This window comes from Mirounga angustirostris, unplaced genomic scaffold, assembly GCF_029215605.1.
Source record: "Mirounga angustirostris isolate CCGP_5_RB_7025 unplaced genomic scaffold, mMirAng1.0.hap1 SCAF_14, whole genome shotgun sequence".
Taxonomy (NCBI): Eukaryota; Metazoa; Chordata; class Mammalia; order Carnivora; family Phocidae; genus Mirounga; species Mirounga angustirostris.
The window spans coordinates 18,415,648-18,432,546 of record NW_026991722.1 but is presented as its reverse complement, the minus strand read 5'-3'; the positions used below and the strand labels follow the sequence as shown (position 1 = coordinate 18,432,546).

Sequence of the window (16,899 nt, the reverse complement as noted above, 5' to 3'; positions counted from 1 at the left end):
AACAAATGTAAAGAAATCTGTAACAAAGGAAACAATAAAGATAAAAATATAAATGAATCAGAAAAAAACATGCAAAATACAGAGATTCAACAAAACCAGAGTTATTTCATTAACACATCTAATAAAATTGAGAAATCTTTAGATAGACTAAGAAAACCCAAATTGTGATCAACAGGTGAATGAATACATAAATTTTGATATATACAGAATACTATTCAGCATTAAAAACAGAATATACTGTAAGTATACATAACATGAATGAATCTAACAATAGGTTGAATGAAAGAAGTCAGGCCTTCTGCAAACAAGAAACAGACTCTTACCAGACACTGAATTGGCAGACACCTTGATCTTGGGCTTCCAGAGCTCCATAAGTGTAAGAAATACATTTCTGTTCCTGATAAGCCAAACGAATAAACAGAAAAGACAGAAAGTCAGGAAAAAAAAAAAAAAAGGAGGTCATACTGTATAATTTTATTGACATGAAATTCTAAAAAATGCAAACTCATCCATTGTGTCAGAAGCTTGACTGGTGGATGGTTGAGGGGGAGGGTAACAGGGGTTATAAAGGGCACAAAGAAAATGTTGGGTGTGATGAATATGTTCACTCTCTTCATTGTGGTTATGGTTTCACAGGTGTATACATATGCTAAAACATATCAGACTGTACATTATGTATATTTACTGTGTCAATTATACCTAAAGTTATTTAAAAGACCATTAAAAAAACAAACACATGAATAAAAACGAAAAGAAACAGCAGTCCACAGAAACAGACTCACAAGGACTCCAAATAATTGAATCATCAGACACAAACTTTAAAATAACTCTACTGTGGCACGTGGGTGGCTCAGTTAAGTGTCTGCCTTTGGCTCAGGTCATGATCTCAGGGTCCTGGGATCGAGCCCCATGTGGGGCTCCCTGCTCAGTGGGGCTCCCTGCTGTTCCCCCTGCTTGTGCTCTCTCTCTGTCAAAGAAAAATTTTTTTAAAAAAATAGCTCTATTTACACTTCTTATTATCTACAGACTCCAGTTCTATTGTGGAATAATTTGTAGTAAACCAATGCTCCCATGAAAACGACTAGAAAACCAGATAAAATGTGATTGCATCCACATGGGAGAGCCCTTGAGGCAACCAAGACTTGAGGGGCTAAGGTCACAGAAGGAGGAACTACTGAAAGAAGTGTCAACATCCTATAGTCACTTTTTTAATTGCTGCATGAGGCTACAAGTCTGGACAGGTTACAGGCAAAGGCTCTTGCTGGGAAGCAGAGAGGCCAGACAGAAGCTTTTGGCCATCTCCCAGAACGGGACAGACAAAAACTGGAGATTTGAGGACCCAGGATCCCATTGAGAAGGGAGGAACAGAAAACAAATCTTGACATACAGCTGATATTTCCCTCAAGACTTTAGCCAAATTATGAAGCTACATGGAACTAGAGATAAGAAGTTAGAGAATTTCTGAAAGCAGAGTGCTCATTAGTCTCACAGTGTTGAGGTAAGAATTAAGGTTCAAATCTTCCAAGGGGAGAGGTCTCAGTGAACACACTGGGCTGCCTGCACTCAGCTTATTGGATAAGCCCATGGATAAAGTAATCTGCTCCACTGTGTCTACCTAGCAGAGGAAATTGTAAACTCACTCTGAAGGATGACAGTATCATCCAGCAGCTTTACTAACTGTTCATATACAATGTCTAGGATGCAATAGGTGTTAAATAAATATTAATAAAATAGTGGATCAGGTCTGTCAAGAGATAGGACCGAATGACTGAAATCCAAGAGAAAAAAGATAAGCAACAGAAACAAACTGACAAAATGATTCAGATATTGGGGTTAGCAGAAAAGGACTTTAAAATAAATACAATTTCTATGTTAGAGGGAAAAAAATGAAAATGTTTTTAATGACATGGGAAAAAATAGAGAAAATCACCAGTGATTTAGCATCTTTTGAGAAAAATCCAACAGAAATTCTAGGGATGAAAAATATACATACTGAAATTAAAAACTTGATAGGTTTAATGTAAGCTCAGGATACCAGCAGAAAGGATAAGAAAACTAGAAGAGGTAATCAGTAGAAAATATGTAGACTGCAATGCAGAAAGTAAAAAGATGAATACAGAAGAAATGGCAAGACATAGTGAAAAGGACTGGTATGCATACAACTGGAATTCAAGAAGGACAGGGGAGAGAAAATGGAACAAAAGCAATATTTGAAGAGATAATGGCAAATAATATTTACAACTGTTAAAAGACATCAGCTAGAAGTTATAGTATCATATTATGGGGTTTATAATTTGTAAATATAAATGTGATAACACTACCACAAATAATGGAAGCTAAAGAGAACTACAGTGCTTCAACTTTGCTGTATTTCATGAAATAGTACATTAAATCTAAGTGATGTATTAAGGATTCATAAAGCATTCCCTAGAGTAGCCACTAAAGAAAGAAAAATTTTAACTGAATTATGAAATTTTTGATTAACACATAAAAAAGCAGGTAAAAAAATGGAAAAGAACTAAACACAGGTGGGACAACTAGAAAACAAGTAACAAAATGGTAGACCTAAATAGGTTATATCAATCATTAATCCAAATGTAAACAGAATAATTCCAATTAAAAGGCAGAGGTTGTCAGACTGGATTTTAAAAGACCCAACTAAATGCTTTCTACAAGAAACATATTTTAAAAACAGACACAGATGCATTGAAAGTTAAAAAGCTACGCTATTCAAACAATCAGAAGAAAACTGGAGTGACTATAACTTCAGGCAAAATAAATAAACCTCAAGACAGTGTGTATTATCAGAGATATAAAGAAACATTTATGATTAAAGGGTCAATTCATCAGGAAGACATAATATATATGTGCTTAAGTCAAACATACAATCATAGTTGGAGTTTGTAACACTACTCCCTCAGTAATTAATAGAATAACAATAAAATTAATAAGGATATAGATGAGCAATATTACCAACCATCTTGACTTCACTGATATTTATAAAAAATACCAAACTCACAACTGCAGAATATATATTTTTTAAGTGTACATGGAATGGAATATTCATCAAGATATTATGCTGGGACAGAAAACAGTTCTCAAAAAATTCCAAATGATTGAAATCTTATAGTATGTTCTCTTATAAAAATAGAATTAAAAATTTTTTTAAAGATATTTAGAAAAATCCCCAAATATTTGGAAATTAAGAAATAAATTTCTAAATTACCCTAAGTGAATCAAATAATAAATTATAAGAATATGTTTTCTGACTTGAATGACAATAAAAATATTTTTAATTGAATGACAATATTTTGAAATGAATGACAATAAAAAATATATAAAAAATTTTGGTGTTTACCTGAAGCATAGCTCAGCAGGAAGTTTACAATTATAAATACTTATATTAGAAAAAAATGAAGATTCCTATTTATGATCAAAGTTTTTATATTAATAAGGTAGAAAAAGAAGAGCAAATTCAACACAAATTAAGTAGAAACAAGAAAATAAAGAGAAATGTATACATTAATAAAATTTTTAAAAAGCCAGAAGTTCGTTCTTGATAAGATTAATAAAATTTATAACCCCTATGCGACATTGATTTACAAAAAAGAAAAAAAAATACCAATAATGGAAATGAAAAAGGGCTAGACAAATCTTTCAGGCATTAAAGAGTAATAAGGGGGTATTATGAAAAACTTTATGCTACTAAATGAAAGGCAAATTCCTTGGAATAAAATTTACTAAAGTGGACACAGAGTGATGCAGAAAATCTCAGACTCTAATATCTATCAAATACATATTTAAGAATATTCCACCAAGGGGCGCCTGGGTGGCTCAGTTGGTTAAGCATCTGCCTTCGGCTCAGGTCATGATCTCTGGGTCCTGGGATTAAGCCCTCAGTCGGGGTGGGGTGGGGGGTCCCTGCTCAGCCAGGAGTCTGCTTCTCTCTCTCCCTTTTGCTCTTCCCCCCAACTTGTGCATTTGCACTCTCTCTCAGATAAATAAATAATCTTAAAAAAAAAAAAGGAATATTCCACCAAAAAAACTGGTGCGTTCTATCACACATTTAAACAATAACCAGCATAATCCTGATATTAAAACCTGATAAAGAAATTACAACATAAGAAGAGTATAGAATAAAAGCCTCCATAAGTATAGACACAAAAAAATCCTCAGCAAACTAATTTAGCTAATTTAATTCAGCAATATATGAAAATGATAATACATCAAGACCAAGTGCAGTTAATCCAAGGAAAACAAGGTTGGTTTAACATTTGAAAATCTATTATTCACCATATTAACAGAATAAAGAAGGAAACACACATAATCATCTCAATAGATGCAGAAAAAGTATTTGGCAAGATTTATCACCCTTTTTTTTTTTAAGTTCAAGTAAATTAGAAATAGAAAGCAACTTCATCAATTTAATAAAGGACACCATTCAAAAATCTACAACTAATATTAATAGTGAACACTAAATGCTGTCTCCTTAGGACCAAGAACTAAGCAAGGATTTTTACTCTCACTACCTCTGTTCAACATTGTACTAAAATCCCTAGGCTGTGCAATAAGGCAAAAAAAAAGAAATAAAAGATATAAAATCTGGAAAGGATAGTTGAAACGGACTCTATTTGCATATGGCAATTATTTACAAAGAAAGTCGTAAGAAATCCATTAAAAATTAAAAATTACTAAAACTGATAGAGTTCATGAAAGTGCCAAGACTACAGGGTCAATATACAAAAATTAACTGTTTTACTATACACTAGTAACAAACAATTGGAAAATAAAATGTTTAGGAGGAGGGGTTAAGAGGGCAGAGGAATAGGGGGACCCTAAGCTTGCCTTGTCCCTCAAAGCCAGCTAGATAAATATCATATCATTCTGAACACCCAGGAAAATTAAATGTTTAAAATTTCATTTGCAATAATGTCAACAAACATTAAATAGCTGAGAGTAAATCTAATGAAAGAAGGGCCTCTATATGGAACTATAAAGCATTGGCTTGAGAAATTAAAGATCTAAATAAATGGAGATTATGTTTGTGTGTATGTGTATATATATATATATACACACACACATATACTCAATATTGTTAAGGTGTTATATTCTAGGCAATCCAACCATAAAGCTATTTTTTTAAGAAATTGATGAGCTGATTCTAAAGTGAAACTGCAAAGGATCCGGAATAACAACAAAAAATCTTAAGAAAGTTGGAGAAATTATACTACCTGACTTCAAGACATACTACAAAGCTCAAGTAATCAAGACAATGCTATTCATATAATAGTAGACAAACAGATCTATGGAATAGAATGGAGAGCCCAGAAATAGGTTATTTTCAACAAGAATGATAGAGTTTTATGTTCATAGAAACAGCTAATTCCTGAAATGGCATACATATATTAGAGTCCCAGTAACAACTGTATTAGGATACTCTTAAACCAAGTATGTTCAACCAAAGAGTTTACCATTTCCCAAATTCAATGGATTCCATATTTTGATGAGTAAGCAACAAAGCAACAATGCTTCCTCTTACATAAACTGTGGATTAAGAAGTTTTAACTTCCAGAAAAAAATTTTAAGTAAACCAAAATGTGAACACCCAAATATCTTCCCCTTGCAGTTGCTAGATTCAGTTAAAGAATCAGATGAAGTCACACCTATTTACTTCTGTACAAGCCTATTCCAGTGGTTTGAGTTGGCCTATCCACTTATGCCCAGGCTCCCTGCCATTGTCCTTTTTGAAGTTAATACCCACCTTTAAACTGAAAATGTCCTCTGCAGTTAAGCTGAACCAATGCAGAAGCATTCCTAATGCTGTCAGTGTGCTGATTCCTTTGAGAGAATTATGTGGCTAGGGAAATGAAAGTGCAACACTGTTTTTACTATCCTTGGTCACAGGAAGACTACAGGGATCTAGTGAAGAAATTGTGTATTACTCAAAAACTCTGAACAGTGATACTAACAACTTGTGCATTCAATACTACCCTATAAAATTACAAATCTTAATTATCAAGGAACCTAAATGACCCATCCAGACTCTGACAGAGGAATTATCTTTGTGAAATAAGGAACTTTTAAGAGAATAAAAGCAGTCATGAAAGAATGTTCGACAGATGGGACAAAATTTATAATTACAAACAAAACAGGAAAAAGGCACCTGATTATAAGGAAGTACTAAAGCCTTTAATGACAACTTCAGAGCAGTGTTTCATATTCTCTTATGGAATGTTGCCATCAATCTCCACGCCTTGCTAATTGTCATGTAAAACTGTGTTCAATGGTAGACTATGAAAGCTTCTAGATTTCTTTGCCAGAACGGTTTCAGAATCATTCTGTCTGCTGACGCCCCCTTCAACCATAGGATTATTAATATAATCAATGATTCTAATAATTAAGCACTATAAAATTGTTTCCAAAACTTAATGGATTGACAATTGGATAGGTCTACTGATTTCAATATTTCCACACATGATAATGATGACTACTCTCTCTTGAATTTATTTAACATTCACTATACCAAGTTCTCCTGTTTTCCCTTCTACATTCCTGATGAATATTCTGCTTTTCAGGCTCCTCTTCTGCTGATTCCTTAGTATTTATTCATATTCCCTAGCATTTGTTCCTTAGTTTCCTTCTTCCCCTTTATATTCCCTCTAGATACTCCCATTCATGTACCTATTTTCAACACCTGACTCCTAGTTCCCTATTTCTAGCCCTAGGTTCTAAAACCCCATTCCTATGTACCTATGACACATCTCCACCAGAAAGCCAAAAAAGCATTTCAGATATACTGCTCAAGGGAAAGCCATATTCATTGTCCCCTTCCGACTTGCTGCTTTTCCTTGGAACCAAGATTTCTACAACCAACTGTAAAAATGACACACTTGTGAGTCAGTGTGGGCTCCTCTACTACCTTCCTCCTCCCATAAACTAATAAGAATTGTCTGATCTCTTTCACATGGCAATAGGAGCTTCCATTCATGGTTTCTACTTGCTCTTCCAGCTTCATCTCCTCCTTCACCTCCCTAAGAAATCTTTTATTTAAATGTCATTCTATGCATACAACATGCACTTTTCCTTTACAACTGCTAAATTCTCTTACCTAAATTACAAATTCTACAGTCTCTCAGACCTCAAGCAACTCTCTTCTTGGAATCTGAGAATTTGTTTCACATTGTGTTTATTGATGATAGAGATCAAAGTAACAGTTTGGTATTAGGGGAAAATCCTTGCATTACTGTTCATAAGCTAGTAGAGCAAATAAAACTACATCTAATTATTGTTTGCTAAGTACCAGGATGAAATAACCACAGGGTGCATACAATCTTGTGTGTTACCACTATCAGTTTTGCTTGGACTGGGCCTCGTAGATAAGTAGGAATTCGTCAGGTGGGCCAGTTAGGTCAGAGGAAGTTAGATATCAAGGTACATTCTGGGAACTGCTAGTGCCAGAAATCAGGGGTAAGGTATAAGGCTGGAGGGAATCACATTATGAAGACCTCAAAAAGGCAAGATAACTAGCAGCCATAAGGAGGGCACATTAGAGGCCAGGAGACAATTTGGAGGCTACTGCATTATGCCTTGCAAGAAATGATAGCCTTTAAAAAGCAGTGGCAGTGAGATGGGACAGCAGGGTACAGAAGAAACACTTACACTTGCTGCAGATACAAAGTAACACATTTAATCTTCATAACAAGGCTAAGAGGTGATGTTCCTATTTTTACACAAGAGGACTCAAACTCCTGTTACTTGCTCAAGATGACACAGTTTACAAGTAGGAGCAGAGATTCAAACTTCAAAGATCGTGCTCCAAAGTAGCATAATGTGCCAATATCTCAAATGCATGTCCAAGGATAAATCAACAAATCATGTATTTACAACTAATTCTGGCCTGTTCCTCTTACCAGAATTAATTCCTGGATAAACTTCCTCTTCCCATAGAGAAGCATATCAAATGTAGAGGAAGGAAACAGACTCCAGCAGGTTTAGGGTTACATATGGTAAGATTTTAATATTGTTCCAGGCTGTCTACAATTTTAGTAGTATATCCAAATTCTAAAGTTATTTTATGGACAAATTTATTTACACATTCTCCCAATTAGTAATTCCGCATGGGCCACAAGGTCTAAAAGTAATCTTATTAACCTGTAAAATGTGCATTCTGCCCACTTATAGTGCTGGGCATGTAAAAAATGAACTATTGATCTAAAAATAAAACAAAGTGAAAATGTTTAAAATGACATCACTATTCTTAAGCAATATAGGCTTCACTGGGTGGTAAAAGATTCAGTATTTTAAAACTCCTTTGCCTAACAAACATGCTATATGTTATAGAACATACATGTGTTTGGAAAACTTCAAAAAATGCAGAATAAACCTCTATTAATGGTGTTAAGCTAAGTGAATGCAATGTTCCTTCAAGGTTTCCCTTCAGTGATCAGTGAATGGATTTCTTATTCAAAGTTACTTTGCTTTCAAAAAAAAATTATCTAAGGTTAGAAAAGACCAATTCCATATATATCCTACACACAAAACCAATCTACCAATTTGAAGTACGAATATTAATACGAGCAACATGGAAGACTTGAAGTTCTTTTGTTTACAAAGGAGAGGGCTTAAGTTGCCTAATTCAATTCCAATGCTTTCTTTTTATTTCAGAATTGAAGATTTACTTTAGAATTAAGGGGAACACGGGAAGATCTGAACTACTTTAGGTAAAAAGCCCCCCCACCCTCCAAACCCGGTGTAGGTTTTTTTCATTTTTTTCAGGTGAATTAATAGTGGCCCTAAATAAAATAGTGAGGCCAAATGCGCAATACCCACACCACCCTGAGAACGCTGCAAAAAACAGAGTATCCATCTCCAAGTGGCAGACAGGTTTCAACTCACATGGCAACTCCAATGGATGACGTAGCTACTTTCAATATGAGATTGAGGGTAATTTGGCCAAAAGAGATCATAAAGGTCTGCCAGGGGCACAAGAGCATGTGCTACTCTTGACCTCATCTGCAAGACTCTGTACTCAAAATACTTTTGTTTCTACTATGGGTTATTTCATTATTGTTTCAAATCAGATAATCATCCTGCTATGAAATATAACAAAACATGCAAATCAAGGGAAAAGTTTTGTAGAGTGTTTCTTTTTCTGCTATGTCTGACAAAACAAATATTAAAATTAATATTAATATCAGGGATGGTTTTGGTTAAAATAACTAGGGTTACATTTTTCAGATGCTTTTTATCTGGAAAATTCAGTGTGTGTATATATATATATACACACATGTGTATGTATATATACACATACACACATACACACACATATACTGTTTTAGGAGAAAACAGCATTTCAGCTTGGTGATTTAAGTAGTATCAACTACATATGTTTATTTGTAAAATTTCCCATAGTGAAACATGTTATAGTTACCTATAAACATTCATTTTTCACTATTTACAATTTGAGTAATCATGGAATGTTTGTATAATGCAACCAGTTGAGTTATAGAAAAGTCACATAAACAATATAAATCTGATGCCCAATCCTTTACACATACAAAATTACTTTCAATGGGTTTTCAAACTGTCAAGTATAAATAGGATGAGGTCAGCAGTACTTAAGATGAGGCACTTTGACAATTACCCAAAAAGGTTAAGTGTACAAAAGTGTAAAACAAAACTCATGGTATTAATCGTACCCCTAATTTCAGACGTAATTAATCTGAGATGGTCTATATTAAGGAATGTTACGAACTTTTATTTCTTGCCCTTCCCCCTCCAGTTGACCCAAGGCAAGTAACTATGAAATACATAAGTATATAGACATCATCACAGACCAGTTAGTGTGCTTACATAGAGAAGAACTAAACACCATGTAAAAACACTGGGCATTTTAGAAAATGACTATTTTAACACAAAAACTTATGCATAATTTTTTCCATAAATGTGTATAAATACATTAGTCTCCCACAGGCAAAAATGCTATCTCAACCATATTCCTAGACAAAAATGCCCTCAAAGGTATTAACTAAATCAAAATTAATAGTCTATGTACTCTTTTCAAACACTGAATTTTTAATATTCAGAGAAATTAAAGTTAAATTTTAATTTTAAAAATAGAGAAATTAAAAAATTAAATTTACTAATACTTTCTAGATTAGTTTTAAGATTAAAAATAGTAGTAAGGAACAGATGTTTTGTTTTGTTAGCCTTTTGCGAAACACCTTTCAAACATACTATTTGGCCAATTCATTTTTAACCTTAAATCATGTTCTCTGTGTATTAACACTGCATCTTTTGGTAGCTAAGATAATAAATACTTGATTAAAAATATTAAAGTCCTGTTGCTGTATGAATTCACAGTAGTGTCTTTTCCCCCATGGTCAGTTTCAACAGTAAAGAAAACGGCTGACTCAAATTTTTAAAGGTCATCCGGAAGGGATTAAAATCTGTGGTCCCGTTAACAGTTTTAAGTGTAAACAGTTAAATCTCATTAAACTTGTTTATTTCTGGTAGGTTATAATTTGAGTAATTTCTATAGCCCAGATACCCAAATGTTTAATAAACATGAGTTAGTACTCATTTTAACATACTTAACTGTTCCAAGTCCATTTATCAAAATCACTTCCTCTGTGTATGTACATGAGCATAGCACATGCACTCCTTAATTCCCTAAAACAGTCTTGCTCCCCTAAAGAGAAAAACTGGCTTTCAATCAATATGCTACCAGACACGTAAGTCTCTTCAAAAATGAGAAGTGGGTCAATTTTCAGATAAATGAAAAGAGAAAATACTTATTTAGAATGACAAAAATTAAGCTTGGCAAAAGTAGTGACTTTTATTTACAATTGCATGTATCAAGATTACAACAAAAACACTAGTGATACCATCCGAACAAAAGCAATGATTTATTGGTAATGGCAATGAATGGAATATTGACAGTCTCTGATGAGAATCAAGCAATTATCCAGGAGCTGTAGATCTGATTGCAATATGGTCTTCCAGTGTCTTTTGTACCTTAGTGGCTTTCTCCTTTTTTGCCAACTACCTAGAAAACAAAAATAACTTTACATGTACATCTTACTGATTTAGAAATATGTGTTATTTTTAAAATAATATTACTAATTGGTAATCATCTTTAAAACCTGGTATTAATTTTTATCCCTGTATTTTTTTTTTTTTTTTTTGGCATGCAGTGTATTTTCACTGTTGAAGCAAACTGTGACCTTCCCTTTCCTCCCAGCCTCAAGGAATTAAAAATAAAACACATGCAGGCTATTTTTGGTTTCCCACACTGTTTAAAGGAAAAGTAATGCAATTTTTCAAAACAAGGTTGACAGTTTAGAGAAGTTAATAAAAGGATGATGCTATATGAGTGAAATACATTTGGCAAACTACTTTTAGGCAATTAGAAATCAAATGTCGATCACAAAATACTCTAGAATTAAAAGAGTATGCTAACTTATGTCTAAATAGCCAAGATGACAGGTTTCTAGATTTTTCTCTCAATATGTAGATATGCAATGAAAAGAGATTAAAAATGACTAATTTTGCCTAGTTTCTATTTTTAAAAAACTCCGGTTGCTACAAATGTACTATAAAAAACAAAGAATAAATCTTGTTTCTGTCGCTGATTAGAAAAATTCTCCATCGGAGGGCTTCAAAAATGTCCTAGTTGCTATAAATGTGGCAGCATAAAAATGTACGAATAAACTTGGTTTCTACTAACAGTGCTAGAAAATAAATCCTCTGTGGGACGGTTCTACAATTATGTTTCAAGTAAATAATTTACTTAAAAGCTGAAGTTTATCATTAGTTAATATATTCTCACAGCAGAAATGCCTCTAAAGAAATCTACTTGCAAGCTATTGAAGATATATTTGTATACAAAACGATTTCTATGGGGTGGAAGGCTCAGTCAGTCGAGCATCTGCCTTCGGCTCAGGTCATGATCCCAGGATCCTGGGATCGAGCCCCGCATCGGGCTCCCTGCTCAGTGGGGAGCCTGCTTCTTTGTCCCTCTCCTTCCGCCTGCTGCTGCATGCACACACGCGCTCTTTCTCTCTGTCAAATAAATAAAATCTTAAAAAAAAAAAAAGATTTCTATGTACATTTAATTGTAATGTAATTTTCATATTTTAACTGATTCTGTTCCAAATGGTAGTCTTAAGCGAAACTCATAAAGGTCTTCAGTACATGTCTGGTCTAAAACAGAACGTGGCTGGGTCAATGCCATTCATGAGAGAAGATTTAAAATGCCTTCCACTTAATTCCCAATCATATGATGTCAGACATGCCATTTTCCCGGCCTTGAGGAAAACCAGTTTTATTACTTTAAAAGATCTCCTCTCTGATTTACGAAAACCATATGTTAGAAAGCCCAAAAAGCCAGAAAGATACTAAAGAGATAGTCTCATAAAAGTATGTGGATAAGAGTAAAAAATTCAGGGTTTAGGAGCTGGGGGGTGAGGGGCGGGAAGGCTTCTTAAGAAAGAAGGGAAGTTGGCAATATTTGTATCACAAATAAATTTAAGCAGATAAACACTGACAGCATTATTGATCATTATTATCACTTGGGAACACACAAAACAGAGCTATTAGATTAAGCAAAAGAAAACAAAACAACTAATACTAAAAATTAAAATTTTAGCAGATGTGATACAGAAGACACAAATCTGCATACTGTTTCACAGGTTGATAACTCTCAACTTGCCAATGTGTATTCTCTGTAAAAAAGAAGAAATTCAGCATTCCAATATGGATTTTCTCATCCCAAACATAAAGTATTTTATTCATTTTTTAAGTGTTTCTATTACACCTCAAATAGTCTAGGTACATCAAAATTAGGTGTCAAAAATATTTATTCAGTAGAGTCCATTGATCTTCTACGTTAAGAGTTTAAACCAGCCTAACATTCAGTCCGTCTTTCAACGCCTTGAGCTCACTTGGGTAGACAAAGCAGAGGATGTGCCCATAATTAATCAACAAAAAGACTTTGGGTCTGCAGTTCCGTTGAGAAAAGAAAATCCACGTCTCTTAACTACAGACTAATCAATATATTATACTAGTTCTAGTATAAAAGAAGTTGATGAAACTATTCATATTCGATTTCTAAAATGATTCTATAGTTCCCAAAAAATAAAATTTAAACTTTAGATTGGATTAAAACATCCAACAACTAGTTAAGTCTGAAAGCATTTACTACAACATTTTATTGCAATATGGTTTCTCAAAATGTAGTACAAAAATGAAAGATGAGAAAGTAAAAAAAATAAAAGTCAGGGGAGCAACACAGTATGATAATGAAATTAAAGCACCTAGTTGCAAGCCCAAAATAAAAAGCAAACCAACAAAAGGCCAACTAAGACACATGGCTAGAATAAGATCTGAAGAAAGAGATGGTTGAGGAAATCTAAGTTACAAGGCTGATCCAGATGATAGAAGCTGGAGACATCTTGCACCAACAATGGCGAGAACATGGGAAGGGTGAGAGCAGACAGGTGCTAGATGAGCAGAGAAGCAAGGAGGGGAGTAGAGTGAGATAAGGTCAATCTTTATATTACTTCATTTTTAAAAATCTTCTGTTTTTAGTTCATTTGAGTTGCATTAAAAAAGCTGAAAAATAAACAGACAGAAATGTTACAAAAATAGCTGATACGGTGAATGGCCAGTTTAGAAAAGTCTATTTTTATTACAGTGATAGAAAATCTGCTCTGCTTTTCACATGCACCTCATTCCCTAAGAAGCAGAAGCCCCTTCAATTTTGCTCATTTTTGTACACTTATATGTTATTACTTTTGTATTAAAATAAAGCAATCCATGTATAGAGCATATTTTAGCAAAGAAAATATCTAACTTCTAATTAAGATGGCAAGCTTTTCATGCTGCAACACAAAGAATTCATTTACAGCAACAAATAGCCTAAGTGTATATTATAATCTGTGCACAATGCCTATAATAGCCAAAAACAGACAAGTGGGAGGTGTGTTCTAGTCTACCAAATCTTAAAAGTATAACCTTCAAAGTTGTAATAGCATGCAAGGAGGTCTAAGATTTCTATCCACATCCAAGATTCATTAGCATTACCTTAGCTTCTGTCATCTTAGTGACATAAGAAGATCAATGACACTCTGAAAACTAAAATTATCTAGAAACAACTCACACAATATAAAAATGTGAACTGAAAATGCAAAACAATTCTATTTTATCATTCTTTAAACCATTTTTATAGCTTTCTTCATTACACAGAGGTATCAAAGCGTTCCTCTTTGTGCTGATAAAATACATGCCAAATCTATTTTGAAATTTTAAATTCTAATGACTATGTGTAATTCCTTTGAAATTCAGACTGACTAAAGTCCTGCACCTTCCCATTTTCATGCCCAAGTTCTTATTTTCCATTCTACCTGGAGTGCCCCCTGCTATCTTTTCCTCCCCTGCTATCCATTTCTACTCCCAAAGTTTAGTTCAAGACCCTCCCTCCTCCACAAAACATTCTTGTCCTCTCCCAGCCATTCTTAGGAAGAAGGAGGTATCACTGAGCTAGGAAAGTATGAGAATACTCTGTAGAGGAAGAGACTTGAACTAAGCTTTGATTAATTTTGATCAACTTTCCAAATGTTTATGTTATCCTTTAAGATAAACTTGCTATACAGAGGGATTGTGATTACACCTAGCATAGTACTACAGGGACAACAAGTACCATTCCATGTATTTAGAAACCAAGCTCATTTATAATTTTCAATAAGTGACTATCTATACATAATCTAAACTGGCCAATTTCAGTTAAACAATAAATAATTTTTTATTGCAATTTTCCTACACTAATGTTAACTTAGCAGAATGCAAAAAGCACTGAAATATTAGCTTGCTTTTGAGGAATAATTCAATGAATGACACAAGTCTCATTCAGAAACTATTAAAAGGAAATGCAATGTAATATTAACATACATAAGAAAATCATTCAGCCAATTAAAATTTATCAAACATTAAAAGCAAGGGACTAACACCAAGAAAGGAGTCCATGATAGTATTAAATTATTCTCAAAGCAGTTCTCAGTGTGGTCTAGGCTGGGGGTCCCTGAGACCCTTTCAGGGAGCATTCAAAACTATTTTCATAATAATACTAAATCATTATTTGCCTTCTTAATCTCATTGTCTCACAGGTGTACAATGGAGTTTTCCAGAGGCTACATGACCTGTGATAGCAAACCTGACTGAATGTAGAAGCAGGCATGAGAATGAGAAGGTTCTATTAAGCTAGACAGTAAAACAATTTGTAAAGCATAAAAAAATGATCTTGTTAAATTGGTTCTAATTTGGAAAATATGTATTTTAATTTAAAAATATTATTTGTGTTAACATATAATGAATTTATTATTTATAAATAATTTTAAATTTTTTTGGCTTCAATTTCTTAAAGGGTAAATATTAAATAAATATATGCCACATTAACAAAAGCTCTTTTTGGTCCTCAATAATATTTAATAGTGTAAAAGGGTCCTGAGACCAAAAACTTTGAGAACTATTGCTCTACAATAATGTTAAGATAAAAAAGTATTTAGTTAAATGAATACATAGCAATTACAAAACATACACAAATACTCCCAAGCAAGAAAAGTCTAACATCTTTGCTATCCTAAAGACAGTCCAGAAAAACTAGTTTGGTAAGTCAAAAGAGAGAGAGAGGAGCGAGGCCAGAAGGCATAGGAGAGGGAGGATATTAAAACCAAAGAGGTGGAGACAAATTCTTAGACGAACGATTATTAATACACATTAGAAAAACTGACTGAATGGCAGGCTGGTAAGAAGATGGTCAAGATGGAGCAGTGGTTACTTAAAGAAAAAAATGGAAATCAAACAGCATGAGCAGAGGTGAGAAGCAAGGAACTTGAGCTGAATTAATGGTATAAGGCTTATAGTAGATCTTATGAAGGAATTAAGCTAAAAACAAACTATGCAAGGCAGTTAAAGCCAAATCCAATGGCAATTAATTCAAACAAGCAATATAACAAAGCAGGCGGCCAAAATGTCTTTGGTGCTCACACATATTCCCAGTACAGCATATCTCATATCATAAAAATGTAGATGGTTTAATCTCTGCTACTTGTGACCTTCTGATCTGCCCTTATACATATGGCAAACATTTGACATGACAGATCTAAGTACAGAATTGTCCTACAGTTCCCAAAAGTTAATCATGAGACAGGAAAATATAGTAATTGAAAAATGACCAGTTAAAATATCTATGGTCAAGATTATCAATTTTGTAAAAACCAGCATACAATTTTATAAGCTTATCCACTGTTATGCAATTTTACAAATTTTTCTGTAACTGTATTAAAATGAGATCTGTAGATACCACCAAAAAGAATAAGAGTTTTCAGGATGCTTCATGGCTTCACCTCCCCACCAAACAGGGGTCTGAATTGTTCAGCTCGGTGCCTCTTCCTCCAGGGCACTGGCAGCCCTGGGGAAACTTTCTCCCATATAATCACCTCTTTCTAATCACCTCCAGTTCTAGACTATCAAAGGCAGCCATAGAAACATGGCCACACCTACCTTTCCCATGCTGCTGCACATTTAATCTGTGTACAGCAACTGGGTTCTGTACTGAGAAAGCTCCTCGTAGCACTTCCATGATCTGTGGTTGTAATACTTAAGAGTCTCCCTAAGGAACTGGGACCAAGTAGCAGTTGTTCCATGAATGGACAAAATGTTCTCATTCCTAAGGGTCTCGTATATCTTATAAATCCTCTGCAAACCTTATGACTGTGTCCACAAAACAAAACAAAAACGTACATATACATACATATGTAATTTGCCTGTTCACTGGTAATTTCTTTGCTTGTGCAAGTGGTCTTTCAGCACACAGACATGGTTTAAAGGCATCTCAGTGTA

The 16,899-nt window shown here is 34.0% G+C and overlaps 1 protein-coding gene across 3 annotated transcripts in view; it reads right to left on the bottom strand.

Annotated features, from left to right (window-relative positions):
- Positions 1 to 10,812: 10,812 nt before the first annotated feature.
- The window catches only part of TXNL1 (thioredoxin like 1), a 33,260-nt gene continuing 27,173 nt past the window's right edge, over positions 10,813 to 16,899 (bottom strand). For 2 of the 3 annotated variants that reach the window (XM_064578845.1, XM_045886646.3), the window contains 2 exons: positions 12,683 to 12,725; positions 10,813 to 11,047 (listed from right to left, as the gene is read on the bottom strand). In XM_064578845.1, the coding sequence (XP_064434915.1) occupies positions 12,687 to 12,725 (39 nt within the window). In that variant the 3' untranslated portion in view covers positions 10,813 to 11,047; positions 12,683 to 12,686. The remainder of the gene's footprint in view (positions 11,048 to 12,682; positions 12,726 to 16,899) is intronic. The other variant, XM_045886647.1, reaches the window with a different exon arrangement.